General features: G+C 46.7%; 2 protein-coding genes across 2 annotated transcripts; both read right to left on the reverse strand.

Annotated features, from left to right (window-relative positions):
* Positions 1-1,976: 1,976 nt before the first annotated feature.
* On the reverse strand, positions 1,977-18,004 carry LOC132571758 (gastrula zinc finger protein XlCGF57.1-like). Its single transcript, XM_060238551.1, has 6 exons — positions 17,947-18,004; positions 12,306-12,431; positions 11,742-11,840; positions 4,707-4,832; positions 3,834-3,965; positions 1,977-3,364 (listed from the first exon to the last, which is right to left on the reverse strand). Exons 1-6 carry the CDS (start codon positions 18,002-18,004, stop codon positions 1,977-1,979), a joined length of 1,929 nt encoding a protein of 642 aa, XP_060094534.1.
* A 2,576-nt stretch (positions 18,005-20,580) lies between these two features.
* Positions 20,581-23,562, reverse strand: LOC132571759 (zinc finger and SCAN domain-containing protein 23-like). The gene is made up of 3 exons (XM_060238553.1): positions 23,105-23,562; positions 21,978-22,095; positions 20,581-20,675 (listed from the first exon to the last, which is right to left on the reverse strand). Exons 1-3 carry the CDS (start codon positions 23,525-23,527, stop codon positions 20,581-20,583), a joined length of 636 nt encoding a protein of 211 aa, XP_060094536.1. The 5' UTR covers positions 23,528-23,562.
* Positions 23,563-25,848: the final 2,286 nt, after the last annotated feature.

Here is a 25,848-nt window from a genome sequence, read left to right on the forward strand (position 1 = left end):
CCTTGTCAAGGCAATGATATTAGCGGGAAAGGCGGTCATCGCTTTGGGGTGGAAAGATAAAAGTAAATGGTCAATAGAAATCTGGCACAACTATTTGTTTGATTACATACAGTCTGACATCATGGCAACAATTAACAAGGATTCCACGTGGGAAGATAAAATCAAGGAAATTGAGACCAGATGGAACCCTTATTTAGAATGGATCTCGGGAGAAACAAGGAAGGACATTCAGTGGAAGATCAAGACTTTGTGCCCTTGGCTGAAGGGGAAAGACTAAGAGTAGACGGGGAGGGTTGGGGGGGAAGGGTTATTTGTAATTCTAACAATCATATGTTGTAATGGTCAATTTTACAAGTATCAATAAAACATAAAAATATTTATTAAAAAAAAAAAAAGGTCACATCCGGCCGTCGTAACAAACGAGTACACCACCACTGGGCAAAGCAGTTCATGTCAGTGTCCTATATCTTTAAGACATATTGGGACTGTCAAAGGATTGTGTAACCCTTGCTTACAGGTGTTAAAGTAGAAGCATGTGATATCATGTGAAAGTCATTAACCAATGTGGAATGGGATTGGTTAAGGGGAATACAAATACAGTAGCCTAATGTCTGTTCAGCGTGGAGTAGGAAAGGATGGATGGAGTGCGGCATACTGTTTGATGGATAAAGGAATTGATGATTGTGGACTGTGACGACTATTCTATTGGACTGTGTATCTGCACCTTTGCCTGGCTGGACTGATTGTAAGTGTATGACTATTGGACTGATTCTTGACTGTGATATCTGCCTAACCCTAATACAACTTTGTTGAACCAGCTGTCTTTGTGAGTGTCTTCATTAGAGCAGCAACTGACCAGAGTGGCCTTGTGGGACGCTTCCACTACTACTCTGTCAGTTCAATTTCTCCTCCTGTGGGTTCTTAAATGAGTCTGAAAATGGCCACAATGAAATCTCTTTCAACACTCTCAAGCAATCGGATGCCTTCTTCCCTGTGTGCATTGTTTGGAGCGTCTAAAGAGTTCCACTCTGACTGAATCTCTTCACACACTCTTAAGCATTCAAAAGCTTTCTCCCTGTGTACATTCTCATACGTTGAAGTCTGACTTTCTGCCAGAAAACTGGCTTCTGACTGTGGGCCTATTGCCTTCTCTCAACCTTATGAGATATTGCAAGTCTGTGTTGGGGATTTCAATGTGGTATGGATTAACTCCATACTCATTGTCTTAAAGGGCATCTTATGTTTCTACTTTGAACAGGATCGATGTGGGACTCTTACATACTGTGACAATTTCCTCCAAACTCAGGATTCCCTTCATCATCTTCTCTGCTGAACACCCACCCCCTTTTCTTTCTTTCCCCCACCTACACATGAAAAGATGCCACAAACTGCAGGTCTGGGGGGGGGGGGGGAGCAGTGTGATGATGTGTTAAGGATAATCTTCCTGAAGCTGGCATTAGGAAATTTTACCTCTTGTGGTGTTTGAATTACCCCCACCTTCAGGTTTTTGCTTCTAAAAGTCTATGTTTGGCCAACATATCTCTGTGAACGGTTTTTCTGTAATAAATCCCCATAAATCAAAAGTATGTCCTCAGTGTACAGATACACTCCTAAACAGGATACTCAAGATTGCTACAGCACAGACATTGACTTCAGATTCTGATGCAATAATTCAGAGCAAGAGGTGTAAGCCTGCTACATAAAGGAAATACTATTAATCCTTTAAGCATGTTTGTAATTTTAGTTTTAAAAAAATAATGAATAATTAATTAGGTTTTCCTGTGTTTATATGTCGGGGATTTGGCATAACATTTTATGGCATACATGGCCCAGCCGGAAAAGGTGACTTTTAGGCTTCATAGCAAATAAGTTTGACACCTTTGGGTGAAGCAGTTTAATGATTTCTCCTTGTGTGGGCTCTTTGATGACTTTGAAGATGGCCACAACGATGGAATTTCTTTCTACACTCTCAACATTCAGAAGGTTTCTCCCTCTGTGTGCATTCTTTGGTGCTTCTGAAGATGGCCTTTCAGTCTGAATCTCTTCCCACACTCTGAGCATTTAAATGGCTTCTCCCCTGTGTGGGTTCTTAGATGCTTTTGAAGAATGCCACTCCAACTGAATCTCTTTCCACATTCTGAGCATTCAAAAGGCTTCTCCCCTGTGTGGGTTCTCATATGTTCTTGAAGATCACCACTTCGACTGAATCTCTTCCCACACTCTGAGCATTCAAAAGGCTTCTCCCCTGTGTGGGTTCTTAGATGTTCTTGAAGAGTGCTACTTTGACTAAATCTCTTCCCACACTCAGAGCATTTAAAAGGCTTCTCCCCTGTGTGGATTCTTAGATGGTTTTTAAGATGGCCACACTGATTGAATCTCTTCCCACACTCTGAGCATTCAAAAGGCTTCTCCCCTGTGTGAGTTCTTAGATGTTTTTGAAGATTGCCATTCAGACTGAATCTTCTTCCACACTCCGAGCATTCAAAAGGCTTCTCCCCTGTGTGGGTTTTTAGATGTTCTCGAAGTTTGTTACTCTGACTGAATCTCCTCCCACACTCTGAGCATTCAAAAGGCTTTTCCCCTGTGTGGGTTTTAAGATGTGCTTGAAGATTCCTACTCTGACTGAATCTCTTCCCACAACCTGAGCATTCAAAAGGCTTCTCCCCTGTGTGGGTTCTTAGATGTTCTTGAAGATTGCTACTCCGACTGAATCTTTTCCCACACTCTGAACATTCCAAAGGCTTTTCTCCAGTGTGGACTCTTTCATGCAGGAAGAGCTGTGATCTGTATCTGAAATATTTTCCGCACTGGAAGCATTTATATGCCTTCATTGTACTCTGTTTTGGAAAACAGCTATTACATTTTCCTCCCTCAGAGGATGCCATTCCAGTCTCTGAGAATCTAAATAGTTTCACTCCTGAGTCAATCCTCTGGTGTCGAACAAGGTCTAATTTCTCTGAGTAGCTCTTCCCACAGTCTGAGCAGTTGTAAGATTTCTTTCCAGTACGTATTCTTTGCTGTCTACAGATCTCTCCTCTGCAAGTCATGATCTTTCCACACTCCAGCTGTTGATGGGTCTCCTCTCCACTATGGATTTGTATGTGGTCATTATACTGGGATTTATCTGAGAAGTGCATTCCATAAGCCAAACAGTTGTATGTGTCTATAACAATGTGAATTAGTTCTCGGAAATCCCCCTTTTGGGAAGGAATGGGTTTACAACTCTTCTTGACTTTTTGGCTTCTTTTCTTTCTCTTCGGTCTCCCTTGATTTTGGAAGTTGCCTCTCAAGTCTTCATTCTCGGCTTCATCTGGCAATATAGGATGCAGTTCCTCACCCTCCTCATTCCTCTGATCGTCCCCGGCTGGAATAAAGAAAGAGGTCCTGTTAGAACCCACCCAAGGAGGTCTGATCTGTGCCCAAATTCCCATCTGCGCTCCAAATATTCCAGAGGCTTCTTTCTGCTGTATACAGAAGTGTGTGAAAAAATACACTTAATAGTACATTAGACCTCTAGCATGAGAGATATTTGCTTTCGACTCTGACTGTTTATAAGGCTCCCCACCTGTGTGATTTCTTTGATGTGAAGTAAGAGCTCTTTTCACACTAAAACTTTCTACTATGCAAACAATTATATCGCTTCTCTCTTGAGTGAACTGGTGCCTATAAAATTAAGGTCTTTGCAAAGGACATGCTTTCATTTCCCCTGGAGTGGATTCTTTGGCTAGCATGGAGACCTTGGTTCCTTCTCTTTTTGAATGACTTTTCTGCTGCGACTGGGATATCACAGAAACTTCCTACTTTGCAAGGAATGGGCTTCTCCCTCCACCTACCTGCATGGCTTCTCTCCTGCCGTTGTGGTCTGTCTCCATCTCCCAAGTTTCCTTTGGCATCTTGGTTCTTGGCTTTTTCCAAAGGAATTTCCAAAAGGAATTCCATAGCTGTCTGCTCCTCTACATCTGCTGCTGGAATAAAGGAACAGCATCAATCAGCACCAAGGCAAGAAGACAAGCCAACAGTCAGGCACAGCTCAAGAATGGGGGTGAATTCCTTTTATGAGATCTTCTTTCCTCCCAAATTGAAAAGCTGGTCAAGTCTTATCCCCTGCCAGGCCCTTCTGAAGAGCTGTTCTTATATTCTGCCTCTCCCTCCTCTCCCCAGACAACCCACATGTATTTGAAGGGGAAAAAATGACAAAGAATCATTCCCTCACTTTTCCCTGGAGACCAGCCTTATGAGGAAAGGCTGAGGGACTTGGGGATGTTCAGTCTGGAGAAGAGGAGGTGGAAGGGGGGGGACATGATTGCTCTCTTGAAGTATTTGAAGGGCTGTCCCTTAGAGGAGGGCAGGGAGCTGTTCCTGTTGACAGCAGAGGAGAGGACTCGCAATAATGGGTTTAAACTGAAGATGGGAAGGTACCAGCAGGATATTAGGAAAACCTTTTATAAAGTAAGAGCTGTTCAAAAGTGGAATCGGCTCTCTAAGGAGGTGAGCTCCCCCTCACTGGCAGTCTTTAAGCAGTGGCTGGACAAACACTTTTTAGGGATGCTCTAGGTTGATCCTGATTCCTGAGCAGGGGGTTGATAGCCTGGATGACCCCTATGAACACTGTGAAGCTCTTTTGATTGTCTGCTCTTGACAATTTAATACAAGAAGTTATCAAGATACCTCTCCTTGGCAAGGAAAAGGCTTCTCCCTCCTCTTACCTGCGTGGCTTCCCTCCTGCCTCTTTGGTCCATCTCTATCTCCCAAGTTTCCTTTAGCATCTTCATTTTTGGGTTTTTCCAAAGGGAACCCCTGAAATTCCCCAGCTGTCTCCTCTGCACCTGCTGCTGGAATAAAGGAAGAGGTTCAATCAGCACCTAGACAAGGAGCCAAGACACCAATCAGACACAGCACAGGAACAGGGTGTATTTCTTTTATCAGATCTTTTTCCCTCCTGAATTTGGAATCCAGTCACATCTTATTCCTGTCAGGCCCTTCTGTAGAGCTGTTTTTATATCCTGATTCTCCCTCCTTTTCCCAGACTCCCCATATATACTTTAAGGGAAAATTCCAGATAAGACTCCAGAAGTGTCTGTCCCAACCTTCCAAAACACTTGTGACCAGGGCTTTTTTGTTGTTGTTGCAGGAACTCCTTTGCATATATTTTTTTTTAATAAATGTTATTGTATTAAAGCTAATCCAATACAAAAGGAGCATAGGAATAATAAAAATAAAAAGATGGTTTTCCAATCACTTTCATCTAGCCTTTGAGGTAGCATTAAATTCCAACAATTAAGGGTATTGACCTTTAAAGCCCTCTATGGTCAGGGGCCTGTCTATCTGTGGGACCGTCTTTCTCCACATGTTCCCTGGAGAGCACTGCATCCAGGGACAAAAAAATCTATTGTCCATCCCTGGAGCAAAGGAGGCTAGGTTGCAGCTGACGCGAGCTAGGGCCTTCTCAGTGGCAGCACCAGAATTGTGGAATGCTCTCTCGGAGGCCATAAGGGCCCTGCGGGATCTCTCTACTTTCCGCAGGGCCTGTAAGACCGAACTGTTTCGACAGGCCTTTGAGATCTAACCGGGAGAGAGATGCCACCCTACATCATTATAGAGTACTATATGATCACTGCTTATATTATATTGTAGTGATACAGCACCATAAAATGAAATGTTTTTAAATAATTTTAAATTGTAATTATTTTTTATTGGTTTTAATCTGTAAAAATGAATGTTGTTAGCCGCCCTGAGTCTGCTTGTGGAGAGACGGGATAGAAATTTAAAGTAATAAATAAATAAAATAACATTTACTATAAAAGGGTGGATATGAGTGAAGAGGGTCAATTATATGATGATATATTTTAGGAAGCAATCCTTTCTTGTCATTGCCTTCAAAAGGCGTCAGTTCATATCTAATAGTTTCTTTCCTCTGAAGAGAGTGGACTATATTCTGAACTTGAAGGTATTGATACCAATTGATATTAGCTCCTAATTTCTCTTCTGCTTGTTCCTTTGTAATAATATTATTTCCTTGAATCCACTCCCCAATTCGATCCAACCCCTTCATCCTCCATGGATGGCTGGAGTTAACCTTAATGAATTGTGGGAACCAACCTACTAGGGAAATACTCCTTAGCTTATCCCATATTCTTAATTTGCTGGTATAGACTATGATCTCTTCCAATGTTTAGACCAGAAAGCTCCTCTCAAAGAGAAGGGGAAAACATACTCTTGTTCGATATTGATCTAAGCTTCTACTGGATTTATCCTAATCATTTTAATTGTTTGGGCAAGATTAGCTACATAATAGTAGATTCTTAGATTGGGTATCTGAAACTTCCCCTTCTTGATGGGTCTACACATTATTAAAAAATCATCCTAGGCCTAGTGTTATTCCAAATAAATTAATTTAAGATTTGTTGCCATTTATTCAGTTTCCCCCCCTGATATTTCTGTAGGAATAGCTCGTAATAAATATAAACATTTAGGAAGAATAACACATTTGATATTCATGATTCTTTCATATCAAGGAAGGTTGATTCCATTCCATTTAACTAATAATGCTGTAACTTTCTTTAGCAACTCATCTTAGTTGAACTTCATTAAAGCCTTAATTTCCTTTGGGATATTTATCCCTAAATATGACCTTCTTATCCATTAATGAATAAGGGACTAGATTTCTTAGCCTTGCTTTGATGTCAATTAAGAGATTGATCAGATGCAAAATTGATTTTTCCAGGTTGATTTTTAACCCAGACATAAGACTAAATTGTTGTAAAATCTGATTGATATTGGGGAAGTGGTATATGATACATCATCAGCAAAGTGCACTATTTTATAGGTTTTAAAACCTGCTGAGACACCCTCGATATCATGATTTCTTCAGATACATTCTGCCAGGGATTCCATTGAGATAGCAAGGGAAGGGGCTTCAGGGGGGCCTTGGGAATCTCTGTTCCTGCACATCTTCTCAAATGCCCCCCCCCGGCCGTGCATTTGTCTTGCAGGCCGTTATTCGACAGGGCTTCTATAGAGGGGCAGGACTTAGGGGGAGCAGCACCTTCTTTGGTGGTGGTGGTGTCCTGCAAAGTCCTGGGGGAGAAAATGGATGGGAAGGATGAGTTCATGAAGATCCATTTTAGATCAGACTTTTACTCCCCCCCTTTTATGAGAAAGCAAAAGGTAGATCCAGGTGGGCAGCCCTGTTGGTCTGAAGCAATAGAACAAAGTAGGAATCCAGTAGCACCTTTAAGACCCACCAAGTTTTATCCAGAATGGAAGCTTTTGTGTGCATACAGACTCCATCAGACAATGGAATGGGGTACCGTGAGTAGAGCTATTTATAGCTGGTGAGTAGTGGTTGAGAATGCAAAGTGCTACAGTTAGAATCCAATGGCAAAAGTGAAATCAACAAATTGAAAGAACATTTGGTCTGGATAGCATTTGTGTGGAAAACCAATAAAACAGTAACACATAATAGGGGAATGATGCCTGTTAATTGCTCTATTGCTTGCAAGTCTGGGTTGAACTGAGGGCATGTCTTTCCCAGAGGGTTCTTTTCCAAAGGCTTTACCGTCTGTTCAACTGGCTGTGGATGTGGTTTGCTTCCTTCTCCCTCTCTAGCTTCCGTCTGCATCACAGCTTGCTTTGCCAGGCTTGCTAACACAGGAGCTACAGAACAAAGCCTCTATTTTCACCATTGGATGAGGCTCCTACGTTGGGGAGGAGGGAAAACTTGCTTTGCCAGGTTTCTCAATAGCACAGCACAGCTACTGAGCCAAGCCTCTCTTCCTGCTATTGGTTGAGGCTCCTCCCCTTCCTGGCCCCCTGGGGAAGGAAGGAAAGAGCCAGAGCTTCCTTCCTGCAGTTCTCTGGCTCATATGGGAAAGATACAAAGAAAGCACCTTTAAAACTAATGAATGCTTAGGCTTCTGAATCCCCAGGTCCCAGCAGGGGATCCCCCAGTTTTACAGGCTTCCCCCCGCCCCCACAGTCACCATGCACCTCTAGATCTCTGGCAGGTTTAGAAACCTGTGAACAAGTCCATTTTTAATATGTGTGTGTGTGCCTTTAAATCTGAGCAGGAAGTACTTCATGGTCAGCAGCAGAGCCTTGTGAGAGCACAATCCCTCCATTTGTTTTGCTTTAGTTTCAGAGCAAGTAAGAATGTGTGAAAGAGAGCAGGGTAGCCCCTGTACCTTTCAGATGTCCTTGTGGAGGAACCAGAGCCAGTAAGAGTGTTTGTGTCTGTGCTTATTTTGTATCGTTTTCAGAGTCGTATATATAATATAGTGGGTTCAATGCACTGAAGAGGCATGGTGGTAGTGATTCTCAGTTCTTTATTATAGGCAGCATGGTACATGGCTGCTGTTCCAAGACTGGAGAATCAGGCCCAAGAGACCAACTATATACAACTCTGGGTTCCTGCGCAAGCACGTTATTGGATCATTCAAACAGACAGGAAGCCTGTGATTGCTGCAGGGCAGCAGGTATTTGGATCCTACTGCCCATTGTTCCCAAGCCCCCTCACTCCGTTTGTATGGCTCCAATGAGCCAGGCAGGAACACTCCATTTAGTTTCCATTCAGTCCAGATACTTAACAGTATAGGAACTTATCGGATAGAGGAAAACTCCACCTTTCTTTTTATTTGCCTGTGTTAGCCTGAAGAACAGCAGATCCTGTGAGTAATGCCCCAGTGAGATCACAAAAATGTGAGCTTGCAAACTCTGTGCATTTTGGCTGCTTTTTGTGTGTTTACACTTTTATTTACTAGAATTGCAGCTATTGGGGGATGAGGAAATGACGACTATTCAGGTGAACTGCACTGCTGTATTTTTTGGTATTTATTTTGGAAATGGGAAAGTTTGGGTCCGCCCAAAGTCTGCTGGCTCCACCCCCAAAGTCCCTAGATATTTTCTGAATTAGACTTGGCAACCCTATGAATGCTATTGTTTTCAGCATGTTTTATTGCAAGTTCTTTTTAAAAAATAAAATCATTGTGTTTGTCTGTGTCCTCTGTCTTTGCAACCTGGCATTACATTTTATAACACACATGACCCGGCCAAACAAAGTATCATTTATGTCAGATCCAGCCCTCATGAGTTTGGCATCCCTGATTTAGAGCATCAGGCAAGGAACTGGGAAACCGAAGTTCAACTGCCATTCTGCAGGAAAACTGGCTTCTGACCTTGGGCCTATTGCATTCTATCAACCTTATGAGATATCGCAAGTTTGTGTTGGGGAGTTCAATGGGGTACGGATTAACTCCATACTCGTCTTAAAGGGCATCTTATGTTTCTACTTCAAACAGGGTTGATGTGGGACTTTTACATGCTGTGACAATATCCCCCCCTCTCACAATTCCCTTCGTCTTCTCTGCTGAACACCCACCCCTTTTTCTTTCTTTTCCCTACCTACACATGAAAGGATGCCACAAATCGCAGATGGGGGAGCAGCGTGATGCTGTCTTAAGAATAATCTTCCTGAAGATGGCATTAGGAAATTTTACCCCTTTTGGTGTTTGAATTACACCCACCTAAAGGTTTTTGCTTCTAAACATCTATGTTTGGGCCAACGTACCTCTGCGAACGGCTCTTTTTCTGTAATAAATCCTCGTAAATCAAAACTATGTTAAGTGTAGAGATATGCTCCGAAGCAGGATACTCAAGACATTGACTTCAGGTTCTGATGCAATAATTCAGAGCAAGAGGTGTAAATGATAAAAGCCTGTTACATAAAGGAAATACTATTAATCATTTAAGGATGTTTCTAATTTTAGTAAAAAAAATGATTTAAGTAGGTTGGCCTGTGTTAATATGTCAGGCATATTTTTTTATGACATACATGGCCCAGCCTGACAAAGTGACGTTTAAGTAAGCACTGGCCTCATAACAAATAAGTTTGACACCTCTGGGTGAAGCAGTTTAATGATTTCTTCCTGTGTGGGGCCTTTGATGACTTTGAAGATGGCTACAATGATGGAATCTCTTTCTACAATCTCAGCATTCAGAAGATCTCTCCCCTGTGTGCATTTTTTGGTGCTTCTGAAGAGTGCCACGCAGACTGAATCTCCTCCCACACTCTGAGCATTCAAAAGGCTTCTCCCCTGTGTGGGTTTTTAGATGTTCTTGAAGTTTGCTACTCTGACTGAAACTCCTCCTACACTCTGAGCATTCAAAAAGGCTTCTTCCCTCTGTGGGTTCTTAGATGTTCTTGAAGAGTGCTACTCCAACTGAATCTCTTCCCACACTCTGAGCACTCAAAAGGCTTCTCCCCTGTGTGGGTTCTTAGGTGTTCTTGAAGATTGCTACTCCGACTGAATCTCTTCCCACACTCTGAGCATTTAAAAGGCTTTTCCCCTGTGTGGGTTCTCATATGTTCTTGAAGATGGCCTTTCTTACTGAATCTCTTCCCGCACTCTGAGCTTTCAAAAGGCTTCTCCCCTGTGTGGGTTCTCATATGTTCTTGAAGATGGCCTTTCTTATTGAATCTCTTCCCGCACTCTGAGCATTCAAAAGGCTTCTCCCCTGTGTGGGTTCTTAGATGTTTTTGAAGATCACCACTCCGACTGAATCTCTTCCTACACTCTGAGCATTCAAAAGGCGTCTCCCCTCTGTGGGTTCTTATATGTTCTTGAAGATTACTTTTCTTACTGAATCTCCTCCCATATTCTGAGCATTCAAAAGGCTTTAACCCTGTGTGGATTCTTTCATGGAGAAGGAGATGTGATCTGTATCTGAAGTGCTTTCTACACCAAAAGCCTTTATATGCCTTCTTTATAATGTCCTTTGTAAAAGGTATATTACTTTTTTCTCCCTCAGAGAATGCCATTCCAGTCTCTGAGGAGATAAGTACCGTATTTTTCGCACCATAAGGCGCTCCGGAGGATAGGACGCACCTTCCTCCTGGGGGGCGATCCGCTGCCTCTTCCTCCGATCCGGCGCTTCCCCCGTGCCTGCTTGCCTGGCTCCATCTTCTTCAGGCAAGCGTGGGATCGCTCCACGTGGCCCCAGCGCTTCGCAAGCGCCGGCTGCGGAGGGGGCAGTGTGCTTCCTACTTCCCTGTGTGCCTGCCTTCAGCTGTGATGTTTCAAGCAAGCGCTGGGATCGGAGGGGGGAGGGAGCGATCCCAGCGCTTGCTTTAAACATCACAGCTGAAGGCAGGGACACAGGCAAGTAGGAAGCACGCTGCCCCCTCCGCAGCCGGTGCTTGCAAAGCGCTGGGGCCACGTGGAGCGATTCCAGCGCTTGCCTGAAGAAGATGGAGCCAGGCAGGCAGGCACGGGGAAGCGCCGGATCGGAGGAAGAGGCAGCAGATCGCCCCCCCCCCCGAAGGTACGTACCTTCGGACTATAAGACGCACACCCCCCCCCAGTTTTTTTTGGGGGGAAAGTGCGTCTTATAGTCCGAAAAATACGGTAGTTTCTCTCCTGAGCGAATCCTTTGGTGTCGAACAAGGTCTGAATTCTCTGAGCAGTTATAAGATTTCTGACCAGTATGTATTCTTTGATGTCTATGGAGCTCTCCTCTGCAAATCAAGATTTTTCCACACTCCAGCCATTGATGGGTTTCCTTTCCACTGTGCATTTGTAAGTGGTCACTATATCGATATTGATGTGAGAAGTTCAATCCACACTGCAAGCACTTGCATGTTTCCTTAACCATAGAAATTAGTTCTTGGAAATCCCCCCCTTGGGAAGGATTGGGTTTACCCCTCTTCTTGACTGCACAGCTTCTTTTCTTTCTTTTAGGCTCACCGTGATTTTGGAAATTGTTTTTCAAATCTTCATTCTTGACTTCATCTGGCAATAGAGGATCCAGTTCCTCACCCTCCTCATTCTTCTGATCATCCCCAGCTGGAATGAAGAAAAAGATCCTGTTAGAACTCACGCAAGGAGGTGTGATCTGCACCCGATTTTCCATCTGTATGCCAAATATTTCGGTAGCTTCTTCCTTCTACAGATAGGAATGTATGATAATATACACTTTAAATGTACATTAAACCTCCTGGATGAAAGATATTTGCTTTGAACTCTGTTTATACGGCTCCCCACCTGTGTGACTTTGATGTGAAGTAAGGGCTCTTTTCACACTAAAAGTCTTTCTACTACACAAACAATTATATCGTTTCTTTCTTGAGTGAACCGGTGCCTACAAAATGAAGGTCTTTGCAAAGGCCACGGTTTCATTTTCTCTGGAGTGGATTCTCTGGTTTGGATGGAGGCCTTTGTTTCTTCGCTTTTTGACTGACCTTTCTTCTTGGACTGGGATATCACAGAAACCCCCTGCTTGGTTAGGAATGAGCTTCTCCCTCCTCTTACCTGAGTGACTTCCCTCCTGCCTCTGTGGTTCATCTCCATCTCTCAAGTTTCCTTCAGCATCTTCATTCTTGGCTTTTCCCAAAGGGAACCCCTGGAATTCCCCAGCTGTCTCCTCTGCACCTGCTGCTAGAATAAAGGAAGAGGTTCAATCAGCATCCAGGCATGGAGCCAAGACACCAGTCAGGCACAGCTCAGGAATGGGGTGTATTTTTTTTTTATCAGATCTTTTTCCCTCCTGAATTTATAATCCGATCACATCTTATCCCTGCCAGGCTCTTCTGTAAAGCTCTTTTTATATCCTGACTCTCCCTCCTTTCCCCAGACTCCCCATATATACTTTAAGGGAAAAGGTGTCAAAGAATTGTCCCCTTACTCCATTTCCATCTGATTTCCCATGCAGCTGTTTTGATTCTCTGCACTTGGCAATTAAATACAAGAAGTTATCAAGATAGGAGTCAATTGCACCTTTAAGACCCACTTAGTTTTATTCAGAACGTAAGCTTTTGTGTGCATGCACACTTCTTCAGACAAGGAATGAGGTTTGCATGCACACTTCTTCAGACGAGGAATGAGGTACAGTAAGCAGAGCCACATATAGCTGTTGGGGTTTGGAATGCAAAGTGGTACAAAGTTAAAATCCAATAGCAGAATAGTAAAATTAACAAATTCAGAAAACCTTTGATCTGGGTTGCATTAGTGTGGGAAACCATAAAACAGTAACATGATACCCCCAGACTGATTCTCCATTATAGCTTATGGGGCATTGACCGTAATGGTCCCCATGAGCTACAGAGGAACTTGGAAAAAACAATTTTTTGCACACCCCAATTCTTAACCAAACTGAAGAGCCAGTTTGGTGTAGTGGTTAAGTGTGCGGACTCTTATCTGGGAGAACCGGGTTTGATTCCCCACTCCTCCACTTGCACCTGCTGGAATGGCCTTGGGTCAGCCATAGCTCTGGCAGAGGTTGTCCTTGAAAGGGCAGCTGCTGTGAGAGCCCTCTCCAGCCCCACCCACCTCACAGGGTGTCTGTTGTGGGGGAGGAAGATAAAGGAGATTGTGAGCCTCTCTGAGACTCTTCGGAGTGGAGGGCAGGATATAAATCCAAAATACTTTTCAGTGAACAGCCTCGAAGGGGAAAGTGGGATATAAATATCTGACTAAACAAGTAGATTGGACAGGTTGATAACACTGAAGCGACTTCTAGTTTGTTAGGTTAGGCAGGGTTCTAACAGGGATTGTTCCTCCTCTGTTATACTTGACCTATAATGCTGGTTGTCACATTTCACTTTTAACCAACAACAACAAAGTAAATTCAAAGAGGTTCTTCCCCAAGAAGTGCTGGTGTGTTTTCTAAGGCTCAGCACAGGGCAGATCTACAAATACAGTGGACTGGGATAGGTAGACCTGTTTCCCCAGTGGCCAGGTCTCCCAATATTGTGCACAGGGACAGGTGGACCTAGTATTTGGAGGCCAGGTCTCCCAGTATTGTGCACAGGGACAGGTAGACCTGGTCTTCAGAAGCCAGATCTCCCAATATAGTGGACAGGGACTAGTAGACCTAGCCATCAGTGGCTGGATCTCCCAATATAGTGGAAAGGGACAGGCAGACCTGGTCTTCAGAGGCCAGGTCTCCCAATATAGTTGACAGGGACAGGTAGACCTGGTCTTCGAAGGCCAGGTCTATCAATATAGTGGAAAGAGATGGATGAAATTTGACTTGATTCTGTTTTCTCTTATAGTTTAAATTATTCATAACATATAGCTTAAATATAATTTAAAAGAATTTATTCTGAGATTTTTACAAGGTTTTGGAAATAACCTAAAAACTAATCTATGTGGTAGTCAAACATAGACTTGCTCACAGCTTTAATGCTACTAGCTTTTTTTGCTCACGGGGTAGAATTGCTGCTCACAAGACTGTTTGCAACACACAGTGAATAGGCAACGAACATGTAGATATGCATGCGTCCAGCATGACCAGGGTGATGTAAGCTAAGTATAGGAAAGTTAGACTGGCAGACCCTTAGAGCAGCAGAGGGTGTCATTGTTGTCAACCCTCCTGACTTGGTTAGGAATGGGAGATGGTGCTGGCCATCCTTGGAGAAACTGAGGCATCAGAGCACACTGGACAGTGATGGCCAAATAGTTGCGCAGGCCTCACATGCACATACTGTCAGGCGATGGAGACTCAAAGCAGTATTCATTGAAACAATGTATACTTTATTGGAAACTCATAGCTGGATACAGAAGTTGAGACTAATACCTAAGAATGGGTGTCTTTTGGTTAGTTTTTGGTTAGTTTTCTGTAATTTTAATATGATAGAGTTACAGAGCCTGACATACTGCCCCCCCTAAGCGCTTGCTCGGGGTTTGTCTGGGTGCAGTAGGAAAAATCTTTTTAAAAGGAGGGGTGCCCTTAGGTCTGTTGACTTAACCCATTCGTCGCAAGAGGGGGGAAATTATTTCCATCGGACCAGGAAGTACAATACCCCTCATTTTAGCTTGTCATCTAGTATTTTTTGCACTTCATAATGACTCTGACCCCTCACGTGAATAGGGGTGGGCGTCGTAGGGCATGGATGCCAAGACGTAGCTCCAGGATCTTTTTTCAGTAGACTGCAATGGAAAACAGGGTGAATTTTACTAAACATTTTAGGTAACTCCAGTTCAACAGTTACTGCATTTATTACTCTTTTGATTTTGAATGGTCCTAAGTATTTGTATGCCAGTTTCCTGGATGATTGTGGCAATGGTAAGTTTTTGGTTGAGAGGAACACAGTATCCCCTACTTTGAAGTTCCATTCTGGTGAGTGTTTTTTTTATCAAATTGTGTTTTGTAATCCTTTTTGGCCACTTCTAGGTTTTCTTGAATTATTTCCCACCCTTTAGTTAAAGTCTCCCACCATTGACGACACGAGGAGGGGGAGCTTGTAGGGCTGGTGACTGACAAGTTGGGGAAGGGTTTCCCTTCGTATCCATTTACAATTTGGAATGGAGTGGTTTTTGTTGAGCTATGTAAGCTATTGTTGTAGCCATACTCTGCAAAAGGCAATAATTCCACCCAATTGTCTTGCTGGTAATTAATAAAGCACCTTAGATACTGTTCGAGAAGAGAGTTCACACGTTCCGTCTGTCCGTCCGTTTGCGGGTGGTAGGCGGAACTCAGTCCTTGTTCAATACCAGTTAATTTACAAAACTCCTGCCAGAAGTTGGCAACGAACTGTGGGCCGCGGTCACTAATGACCTTGTCCGGGAATGAGTGAAGTTTCACAATGTGTTGGAAGAACAAACGAGCTAGTTTTTTGGCGGTGGGGAGTTGTTTGCAAGGAATGAAATGGGCTTGTTTAGAGAACGTGTCGACCACTACCAAAATTACTGTTCATCCCTGTGATGTTGGTAGTTCGACTATAAAGTCCATAGATACCTCCCGCGGTGGGAGTGGGACGAAGTAGACCAGGTGGTTTTCCTCCCCTTCTTTTGGCCATTATGCAGATAGGGCAAGATGCTACAAATTCTGAAACATCCTTTTTCATTTGGGGCCACCAGAATTGTCTATTTACTAGTTGCAGTGTTTTTACATAGCCAAAATGCCCGGCTAATTTGCTGCTGTGGCAGTGCTGTAGCACTTCCTGGCGGAGGCTTTTGGGGACGTACAATTTTCCTTCATGATACCAAAATCCTCCTTCCCCCTTTATTAGCCCTTCCAGTCGCTCCTCCCCTTCTTGTTCTGTTTCCGTGATGTTTGTTTCCCCCCCCCCCCCACGGTTCTGGTTTCCCGGTCTTTTCCCCTGACCGAGTGGTCACGCCTCCTGCGACCGTTTAGGGCGGGATGAGAAAGTCTATGGTTTCCTCCCGCTGGCTTTCATGTTGCGGCAAATGGGAGAGGGCGTCGGCTAAAAAGTTTTTTGAGCCGGGGATGTGCCGCAACGTGAAATCGAACTTAGCGAAGAAACCTGCCCATCTAATCTGTTTGGCGGTTAATTTTCGGGACCCTGTGAGAGCCTCTAAGTTTTTGTGATCTGTCCATATCTCAAATGGCACTCTGGCCCCCTCCAGCCAGGATCGCCATGTTTTTAAGGCGAAAGTTACAGCAAAGGCTTCTTTGTCCCAAACTGACCAATTACGTTGTTCATTGGAAAATTTCTTTGATATATAGGCGCAAGGTTTTAATCTGCCCTCTTGGTCTTTCTGCATCAGTATGGCTCCGACGGCTACATTCTGGGGACCACACTAATCTCGAACTTGGTTTTTTCGCCTCGGGTCCCCGCCCCTTAGTCTTCAGCAAGTCCGTTAACGGTAGCATCACCTTGGCAAAGCCCTCTATGAACCCACGGTAAAAATTCGCGAATCCGATAAAAGACTGGAGCTGTCTATGTGTTCTCGGGGGTTCCCAGTCCAACACTGCTTGGATTTTCACTGGGTCCATGGCTAAGCCTTTTCCCGATACCCTGAAACCCAAGTAATCTAGTTCCTTTTTGGTGGAATTCACACTTCGACAATTTAGCATAGAGTTTGTGCTCTAGCAGAGTGTTGAGCACCTTCCTCACCAACTTTATGTGGGAGGGTAGATCTTTCGAATAGATAATGATGTCATCCAGGTACACCACCACCCCCTTGTACAGGTATTCTCTCAGTACTTCGTTGATGAAATTCATAAACACTCCGGGGGCCCCCTGTAGCCCAAACGGCATTACTTAGTACTCGAATTGTCCTAAGGGGGTGCTGAACGTTGTCTTCATTTGTCTCCCTCCTTAATTCTGACTCGGAAGTAAGCGTCTCTCAGATCTAACTTTGTAAAGATGCTCCCCTTTGATACTGTGCTTAACAAGTCTTTGATCAGGGGGATGGGGTAGGCGTTTGACATGGATATGGCATTTATCCCACGAAAATCTGTGCAAAGCCTCAGCCCCCCCATCCTTCTTCTTTCTGAACAGTACGGGGGCCGCGTGCGGAGCTGTGGCAGGTCAGATGAATCCCCGTTTTAAGTTTTTATCCAAGAACTTTTTTAGTTTCGCTTTCTCTGCCCATCCCATCGAGTACAGTTTCGCTTTGGGTAATTCTTGCCCCGGTATGAGTTCAATGGCACAGTCTGTGTTTCTGTGTGGGGGGAGGTCGTTCGCCTCTTCCTCACTAAACACTTTACGTAGGTCCTGATACTCATGTGGGATGGATCGTACCTCCTCTATGGTTAGGCATAGTCTCTCATTCTTGGGGGGAGGCGAGGGGCCCCATTTTCCCAACCAATGGTGATGGGTGCATTTTTTACTGTCAAAGTCTATGGTTTGCTCGGCTCATTGGATGTTTGGTTGATGTCTCGGCAGCCATCTTACCCCCACCACTACATCGAAGAATGAGCAGGGGGCAATTACAAACACCTCCATGTCCCAGTGTTCTTTAATCCATACTGGGAAGAATTGGGTTTCTTCTACATACGGTTCATTACTGTCCTGTCCATCTGCTCGAATTGTAGCGGGTGAGGTAGGGGTGTTCTTGCTAACCCTAGCGCTTCCACTAACCTCGGGGTGATGATCTCCCTAGTGCACCCCGAGTCGATTAGCGCTTGGGTGTGCATAAAACATTTGGAATTGGGGTTTAATAAAGTCAAGGGGACTAGAAATAGTTCTCCAGATATTCTCACCCGCAGTGGTGCTGGTGTGGCGTCGACCTGCCTTTCGGCACTGCTTAGGGCAGGTCATGCTCGTTTCCCGACAGCTCTGATTCGTCCCCCGACTCATTCTCCCTGGTAAAATCTTCGTCAAGCACCGCCTTTGGTCTTCCTGGTGTTTTCTTTGCCTTGGGTCCCGTGGTCTTCGGTGCAGAGGGGGGCTCGAGGTTTTTCGGGGCATTCCCCAACTAAGTGCCCCAGGTCGCCACATCGATAGCATCTGCGGGTGGCGGACCCCTTCGCGGAGCTACTCGGGGGGGGGGTTAGATTTTTTTGGCTCAGTTTTTGCCCCTGACCGAGCCTCATGTCCCCCTCTGTTCATCTCTCGCTGTCGCTGCAGAGCCACCTGATCCATGTTGGTTTCAGCTTCACCTGCTAATTGGATCCACCCCACTAGTGTCGTTGGCCGTGCCTAGTGGAGGGCCCGATCCAGGAGAGCGGATCTGAGGCTGCTCTGGTAGGCCTCGATCTTCGTAACTTCGTTCCATCCTCTCACCCGGGCACAGTGGGTCTGGAACACCGCCGTGTATTCTCTCACCGAGCGGGCCCCTTGCTTCAGGTCTTTCAGCACGTTGAGGGCCTGAGCCTCTCGAAGGGGGTCCTCGTACTGGCGCAGCATGGCTTGTAAGAATGCATGTATGCTTCCCTGTTCCGGGCCTCTCGACTCGTATAAACTCACATACCATCTTCGGGCCGCTCCCCTGAGTTTCGATACTAGGTAGTCCACTCGGCTCGGCTCATCGGGGAAGGTGTTCCCCCAGTAGTGCATGTAGCTGGTTGCCTGGATAGTAAAGTATTCTACTTCTTCAGGGTCCCTGTCAAACTTGAGATCGAGTTCGCGGGATTTTCCTGGCTCGCGGGGTGCTGGACCTCCGGGAGGGGGTGCTGGTGGCGCTCCCCCACGGCCACCCCCGCAAGGGTTCACTGGAGGTGGTGGCGCGGGCGGTCCCGATCCTCGGGGTTGCTGGCGTTCCATCTCCCACAGGGACTGCAGGCGGTCGATCTGCCTCCCCACTTCGCAGGTGACTGCCTGGGTATTACTCTGGATCTCGCTTCGGAGGTCCCTCGCCAACCCTTTCATCTGGGTTTTCACTTTCCCCAAGATTTTCTCTTCCAAGCAGGCGGGTTCATCCTCTTTCCCGGGGCCCACAACTCCTTCTTCCTCGTCCTCTGAGCATGGTAGGCCCCTGCGTGACGCGTCGACCTCTTCTCCTGGCTCTCCCACCGGTGGTCTGGTGAGGAGGGTTTTGTGTCGGCCCAGGGCTGCGTCCATCAGTGCGGTGGAGGTCCTCGGCTTCCACTGCTGCGGGCTGATGAATAAGGTTTGGATGTAGGAAGGGGATTCGATTCCCGCGGAGCACCTATGTCCAAGGATGTGCCACGGGGGTGTTTTCGGTTCCCCTGGAGGTTCTCCGTTATCCAGAACTTTTTTAGCCATTCGACTTCAAAGTGGCCGGTTCAGATAAACCCCTTTTCAAGGATTAGTCTCAAAATGTCAGGCGATGGAGACTCAAAGCAGTATTCATTGAAACAATGTTTACTTTATTGGAAACTCATAGCTGGATACAGAAGTTGAGAATAATACCTAAGAATGGGTGTCTCTTAGTCTTATGGAATCTACATCAAAGCGATATCTAAACAAAAGCACTATTCTCAAAACAACAGGGAGTGAAGGTGCAAACTTTCACACGAGAGCTTCCGCTTATCTGTTTGCCTCTGGGAAGATGCTGGGCGACTGCGGTATCTACTAACGGTCTCATTCCTTTGCTCCTTTTACAACCTAAACAAAGTTAACACTTCAAACTTCCCCCTTTGAAATGTATGCTAGCTACAGTACAACAAAAGGCTTTGGGATTAGTATGAAAAGTCCATTTGGTTAGTTTTCTGTAATTTTAATATGATAGAGTTAAAGAGCCTGACACATACTGCTGTTCTGTATTTTGATTCGTGTATCATCCAAATGGCCGGAAGAAGAAGGAGGAGGAGGAGAAGAAAGGAAGGAAGGGCTGGGTTTATACCCTTCACTACCTGAAGGAGTCTCAGAGCAGCTAACAGTCTTCTTTCCCCTCCCCACAACAGACACCCTGTGAGGTAGGTGGGGCTGAGAGAGCTCTGAGAGAAACTGCTCTTGAGCAGAACAGTTCTGAGAGAGTTATGTCTGACTCAAGGTCACACCAGCAGTTGCATGTGCAGGAGTGGGGAATCAAACTCAGCTCCCCCATGTAAAAGTCCGTGCACTTAACCGCTACACCCAACTGTCTCTCTTGGCAATTTTGCACCCTTGACACCTATGAAAGATCCTTACCCAGAAAGGCCACACTTCCATAGTTCTCCTTCATGACATCCTTGTAGAGAGCTTTTTCGGCCGGATCTAGCAGGGCCCACTCGGCCAGGGTGAAATACACGGCCACATCCTCAAAGGAAAAGAGACACTGAAAAAAAAAATCAGATTCTGTCATTCCAGGCAGAGACTACATACTCCACAGGAGCATTCTGGGAAGATGCAGGATGCAGTGTTTGGTATATGTAAAGAAAACGGGGTTCAGAGCCTCCCTCTCCTCTGTCAGCAGGATCAAAAACCTCCTTGAGAAAGGAGGGGGGACCTGACTATCTCCATTCTCCCCCCCATACCTGGACCAGAGGGGGAGCAGCTGTTTCCACTCCTCTGCAAAAGTGACGGCTCGACAACATCTCTTCACTGCCTGCAAGGGAGACAACAAGGAAAGGATGAATTGGTCGCTTCTTTGAATTTTGTCTCACACATCCCTGTTCCCGGGGTTGTCACACCTTGTCTTCTTTACGCTCAAGAAAATTTGTAATGATGTGATTTTAGTGCACCAGCCAAGGCTCTGAAAACTAGAGTATTACCAACAGAGTTCCAGGGTGTCTGCTAATGCTCTGACTTCACATCCAAGCATGTGGATCAGGGGTGGCCAAACTTACTTAACGTAAGAGCCACATAGAATAAACATCAAATGTTTGACAGCTGCAAGACAGGAATATCAGACGTGAGAGAGCCACAAGGAAGGAAATAGATGGGAAGAGGGAGGGAGAGGTGGAAAGAAAGCAACTTTAAAGGCATTCTTCAAGCTGCCAGCAAATGCCTTCTAGAAGCTGGCTAACATGGTAGTGAAGGTTTTGAGAGCCACACAACATGCATGAAAGAGCCACAGTTTGGCCACCCCTGATCTGGATGGACAAGACATCGACATGGCATCACCCCCAGCCCACACTCCATCCTCAAATGTCATGGCATCCCAAGTCCACTATCCTCTTTCTGACAGATGCCCCTGGAAAGCCTTGTAACAAAACCAGATCATGGCCCCAACAATGGGGCTCCAGAGGGATGCTGCCCCAGAACATCATGGGATGTGTGTTTGTAAATCGTGGTCAAGTCCCAGGTGAAGAAAAGCCTAAGAGTCCGCCATTTTTTAAATACTAACAATTTTTTTGGAAGGGTACGAGCTTTCGTGAGTCCCTAATCACTCTTTCAGATCGCAGTGTGAGATGCAGCTGACTTATCGTGAACTCACAGGTATTCAAGGCCAGAGGTAGGATGTCCTTGCCTGCCTCTGCAGGGCACCCCTCAACTTCTTTGGTGGTCTCCCCTGCAAGAACCCACTAGGGCTGGCCCTGCTTGGCTTCTGGGATCTGATGAGACAAGGCTCGCCTCGGCCACCCAGATCAGGAGAACATGGAGCCTGCATTTATTCACCATGACTCAGGGCTGCACCCAGATTTCTCTTCCTGTTATTTTGGGAGCCATTTTGAGACCCTCCAACGAAAGGAAGGTGAGAGACGAAAATTTTAATTAATGTCAAATAGGACAGAACTGCCTTCCAGGAGTCTGTCTACTCCCCCTTAAATTGGGGTGGCCGACCCTACATCATCTGGCAATACGTCAAGCCTGTGGAGTCTGCAAAAATATTCTGTCCTATCTTGAACCTTCAGCTCAACAATCTGACTAATTACACCAATCCCATCTGGGGAATGGACACCCTTACCACTTGAGAGGGCATCTCCGGCATGTTCCTGGGCCTGAGCCCTCTGACCTTTCTCTGATGGAGGACCTCCTTCTTCCTCAGAGAACTTTGCTTCCATCTTCATGGATCGTCCCCACATCTGAAACAATAGCAAGGGAGGCAGGTAAGAAGGAATGGAACAGGTGGAGGAGATGGATCCTGACCTACTCCCAGTCTCCTTATTCCTGCGTCCAGCATCAGAGCTGCTTCATCCACAGGGGCAAGAATCAAAATTGGGTTTTCTTCCCAGCTTAGTGAAAAATCTAGAGGTAGAAATATCCAAGAAAAGATGGGAACAACACACTGAGGAATTTTAGATAGTGAAGGGAAAGCTGCACTGAGAGCAACTGAGAGAAACTAGTAATCAGAAGTAGATGGGATATCAGTACATTCATTTGAAGGTCTAGAAAAAAGGGGCCCTCAAGAACATGCTAACAAATATGGAAAACAAAGCAATGGCCCACAAACTGGGAATGTTCAATTGATACTCCAATTCCAACAAAAGAAGGCATAAGAGAAGCCATGTTGGATCAGGCCAGTGGTCCATCCACTCCAATACTCTGTGTCACACTGTGGATAAAAAAACCAAGTGCCATCCGGAGGTCCATCAGTGAGGCTAGAAGCCCTCCCACTGTGACCCCCCGCCAAGCAACAAGAGGCATCAAAGACAGCAGCAACTACTGGACCTTCCCATTCATTTCTTGTGGCATCAATAAGATGTTTATAATGTTACAGCAAAGTCTGTTACCATTTGTGGAACGAGAAATGCCAGATGTTCAGGCTGGATTCAGAAAAGGCAAAAGCACTGGAGATAAGATGGCAGATATATGTTGGTTTTTGAAGCATACAAGTGAATCTCAGAAGAAAATCAGCCTGCGTTCCATACATTACACCAAAGCTTTTGACTGTGTGGGTCATGAAAAACTATGGCTGGGTGTGCCACAACATCTGATTGCTTTGAGGAGCAACCTGTGGTCTGTTCAAGAAGCCACTTTTAGGACAGAATATGGAGGAACAGAATGGTTCCCACAGTGGCAAAATTGCAAATATCCGACAGGAAGCCTTAGCGTAAGATCATTAATTGAAACGAATGAATGAAAGCCCCTCACCTGCTCTGCCTGCCTCTTCTCCTCTGCCTGACTCAGGAGGAAACCTTCGGCCAGGGCCACTGCCTGGGAACTGGTCTCCGGCCCACATCCTCTGACCCAGCACTGCATTTCCTGGGGCAGGAGAGTCAAGAACTGCTCCAGGATCACCAGATCCAGGATCTGCTGCTTGGTGTGTCTCTCCGGCTTCAGCCAGAGGTTGCAAAGTCCATGGAGCTGCTTGCAAACTTCCCTGGGCCCAGCAGCCTCCTGGTAACAGAACTGCCGGAAGCATTGGCTGCGTTCATCTGTGGCCATAGTGTCTTGAGCCAAAATCTCTGGCACAGCTCTTTCTCCAAATTCAACACCGCTCCCTGCTTGGATGGGACGGGGAACTTTCCTCGATCTTTTCCCAGTTCCAGGACTTTCTGGGTCGTCTTCTTCCATCTCCTTCCTTCTCTTGGGTTGCTTCTGCCTGTGGAAAGACACTCTTGTTCACTTGCCTATGAAGAGGGAGAGGGAAAAATATTAAAAAGAGCAGAAAGAAAACTCAAGAGACCGGAGTTATATCACCGACCCTGGTAAAGAGACATCTAAGTGTTTCAGGGTTGCCTCTATGTTGTACTTTGTGGATCAGGATTAATTTCACTGTTTTATGTTCTATTAAGTATTAAGCTTTTAAAAAGATATTTATTTGGTCCTTCTCTATTTGGCTTTTTAAAAATCTGCTGTGGATGTTATGAGCTTGGCCTCCAGTTTCTGGGACCAGTCTGTTCAGTGGGTTCATTTCAAGGTGAACTGGAACCCAGAACGTGACTGGGAAGGGCTGGGCAGGAGCTCTGCCTGAGCAGCCAGCAGAAGGGATGGGAGGGAGAGGCCTCAACTGGTCACAGGTCAAGGCACAGGGGCTGCTGGGGGGAGGAGGAGGCAGTGAGGGGGCAGAGGTCCTTCCTGGCCAGTCAGGAAAGCAGATGTCTTGAAGGGTGTTGTAGCAGGGAAATAACGAGGTGCACACTTACTGATTGAAAACGAGGTATTTTACTATTTGGCACCAATAGCAAGGTTCATTTGAGCATCAAGGCTCCCAAAAATAATGAATCCCGGACACTTCTCAAACCATCAGCGTTAAGCAAAAGCAGGCCTGCAGGATGACCCTCTACACGTTATCTGATTCATTTTCCCCCTCCCCTTTCTCCCTGGTAGTTTTCCAGTATCTGCTTATCTTTATTCAACTAGGAGTTTCCTGCTATCAATACACATTCACCTCACACCCATTTGGGCTGCCTGGCTTTAACAGTTTAGCAGAAGCTCCTCTGAAGGGCCTCCCAACTGACACTCTAAATATTGCATCAGACATTGTCTTTTGAAGGCCCCAAACTATATTTTCATTTATTATAATTATTGGGGTATTCATTAATTATTCAGGGGTCTCCCCTTCAGTGTTATGTTCCTCCCTGTAGATGGGGTTCAGCTCAGCGTTGCTGACTCAGTTAAGAGGGTCAGCATTATACCAGACCCAACCTTATTGCTGGAGATGCAAGTTCATGAAGTTGCAAAACAGGCTTCCTCCCAAAATGGCCCCTTCCCTTGATACAGCTGATCTGGCCACCAGGATCCGTGCCATGGTGACGCCGCGGGAGACTAGACTAGACGCCCTGGAGTCCTAGGGTGGCCAGACTGTCCCGGGCGCCCGGGAATGTCCCGGTTCTGGCCCCCTATTCCCGCCTCCCGGGCTAGCTATACCGGAACCATTTAGAGGCGGTGGGCCGCGGGCGCCGGCGGGGAAGGCGGCGAGTGAGGGAGGGAGCGTCCCTGCGCGTGCGCAGGGCCCCTGCGCAAGCACAGGGACGCTCCCTCCCTCACTCGCCGCCTTCCCCGCCCGTGCGCGGGGCCCGGCGGCGGTGGTGGAGGCCTCTCCGTGGCCATCACTGGAAGCCCTACAGAGACTCTGGAGGGCCTCCAGCGACCAGCGGAGGCCGCGGAGAGGCCGCGGAGCAGCCGGCGCTGGTCCCGGAAGGCCTTCCAGAGACTCTGGAAGGCCTTCCGGGACCAGCGCCGACCAGCGAAGGCCTCTCCGGGGCCTCCGCTGGTCGCTGGGGGCCCTCCAGAGACTCTGGAGGGCCCCCAGCGACCAGTGGAGGCCGCGGAGAGGCCGCGGAGCAGCCGGCGCTGGTCCCGGAAGGCCTTCCAGAGACTCTGGAAGGCCTTCCGGGACCAGCGCCGACCAGCAAAGGCCTCTCCGCGGCCTCTGCTGGTCGCTGGGGGCCCTCCAGAGACTCTGGAGGGCCACCAGCGACCAGCGGAGGCCGCGGAGCAGCCGGCGCTGGTCCCGAAAGGCCTTCCAGAGACTCTGGAAGGCCTTCCGGGACCAGCGCCGGCTGCTCCGCGGCCTCCGCTGGTCGCTGGAGGCTTGCCTGGCTGCTGCGCCGCTGCCCGCCCCCGTCCCGCTCAGCTGCTCGGCGGCTGGGCCCTCCAGTGCAGGTGGAGGCTGGGGAGGGCGTCGGAGAGTCCGGCGCTGGTCGTTGGAGGCCCTCCAGCGACCAGCGCCGGCCTCTCCGCCGCCGCCGCCGCTCGACTCGCCGCCGCCGCCCGACTCGCCGCCACCGCCGCTGGACTCTCCGCCGACCGCCACCCTGGAAGCAGGTAAGGGGGCCGAAAGCGGGGGGGGCAGCCTTCCTTTCTTCCCTCCCTCTTCCCTTCTTTCCTTTCTTCCTTCCCTCCCTTCCTTCCCTTCCTTCCTTCCCTCCCTCCTCCCTTCCTTCCTTTCT

This window comes from Heteronotia binoei, chromosome 5 (genome assembly GCF_032191835.1).
Source record: "Heteronotia binoei isolate CCM8104 ecotype False Entrance Well chromosome 5, APGP_CSIRO_Hbin_v1, whole genome shotgun sequence".
Lineage (NCBI taxonomy): Eukaryota > Metazoa > Chordata > Lepidosauria > Squamata > Gekkonidae > Heteronotia > Heteronotia binoei.

Coding starts and splice junctions, on each gene's coding strand:
- LOC132571758 (XM_060238551.1), bottom strand. CDS start 18,004: ATGACCTGCCCTAAGCAGTGCCGAAAGGCAGGTCGACGCCACACCAGC. Junction 11,841..12,305: donor GCAGGAGGGAAGTCACTCAG/GTAAGAGGAGGG, acceptor TCTTCATTCCAG/CTGGGGATGATCAGAAGAAT. Junction 3,365..3,833: donor GCAGGAGAGAAGCCATGCAG/GTAGGTGGAGGG, acceptor TCTTTATTCCAG/CCGGGGACGATCAGAGGAAT.
- LOC132571759 (XM_060238553.1), bottom strand. CDS start 23,527: ATGGAAGAAGACGACCCAGAAAGTCCTGGAACTGGGAAAAGATCGAGG. Junction 22,096..23,104: donor AGAAGAGGCAGGCAGAGCAG/GTGAGGGGCTTT, acceptor CTATTGTTTCAG/ATGTGGGGACGATCCATGAA. Junction 20,676..21,977: donor CGGAGATGCCCTCTCAAGTG/GTAAGGGTGTCC, acceptor TCTCCCTTGCAG/GCAGTGAAGAGATGTTGTCG.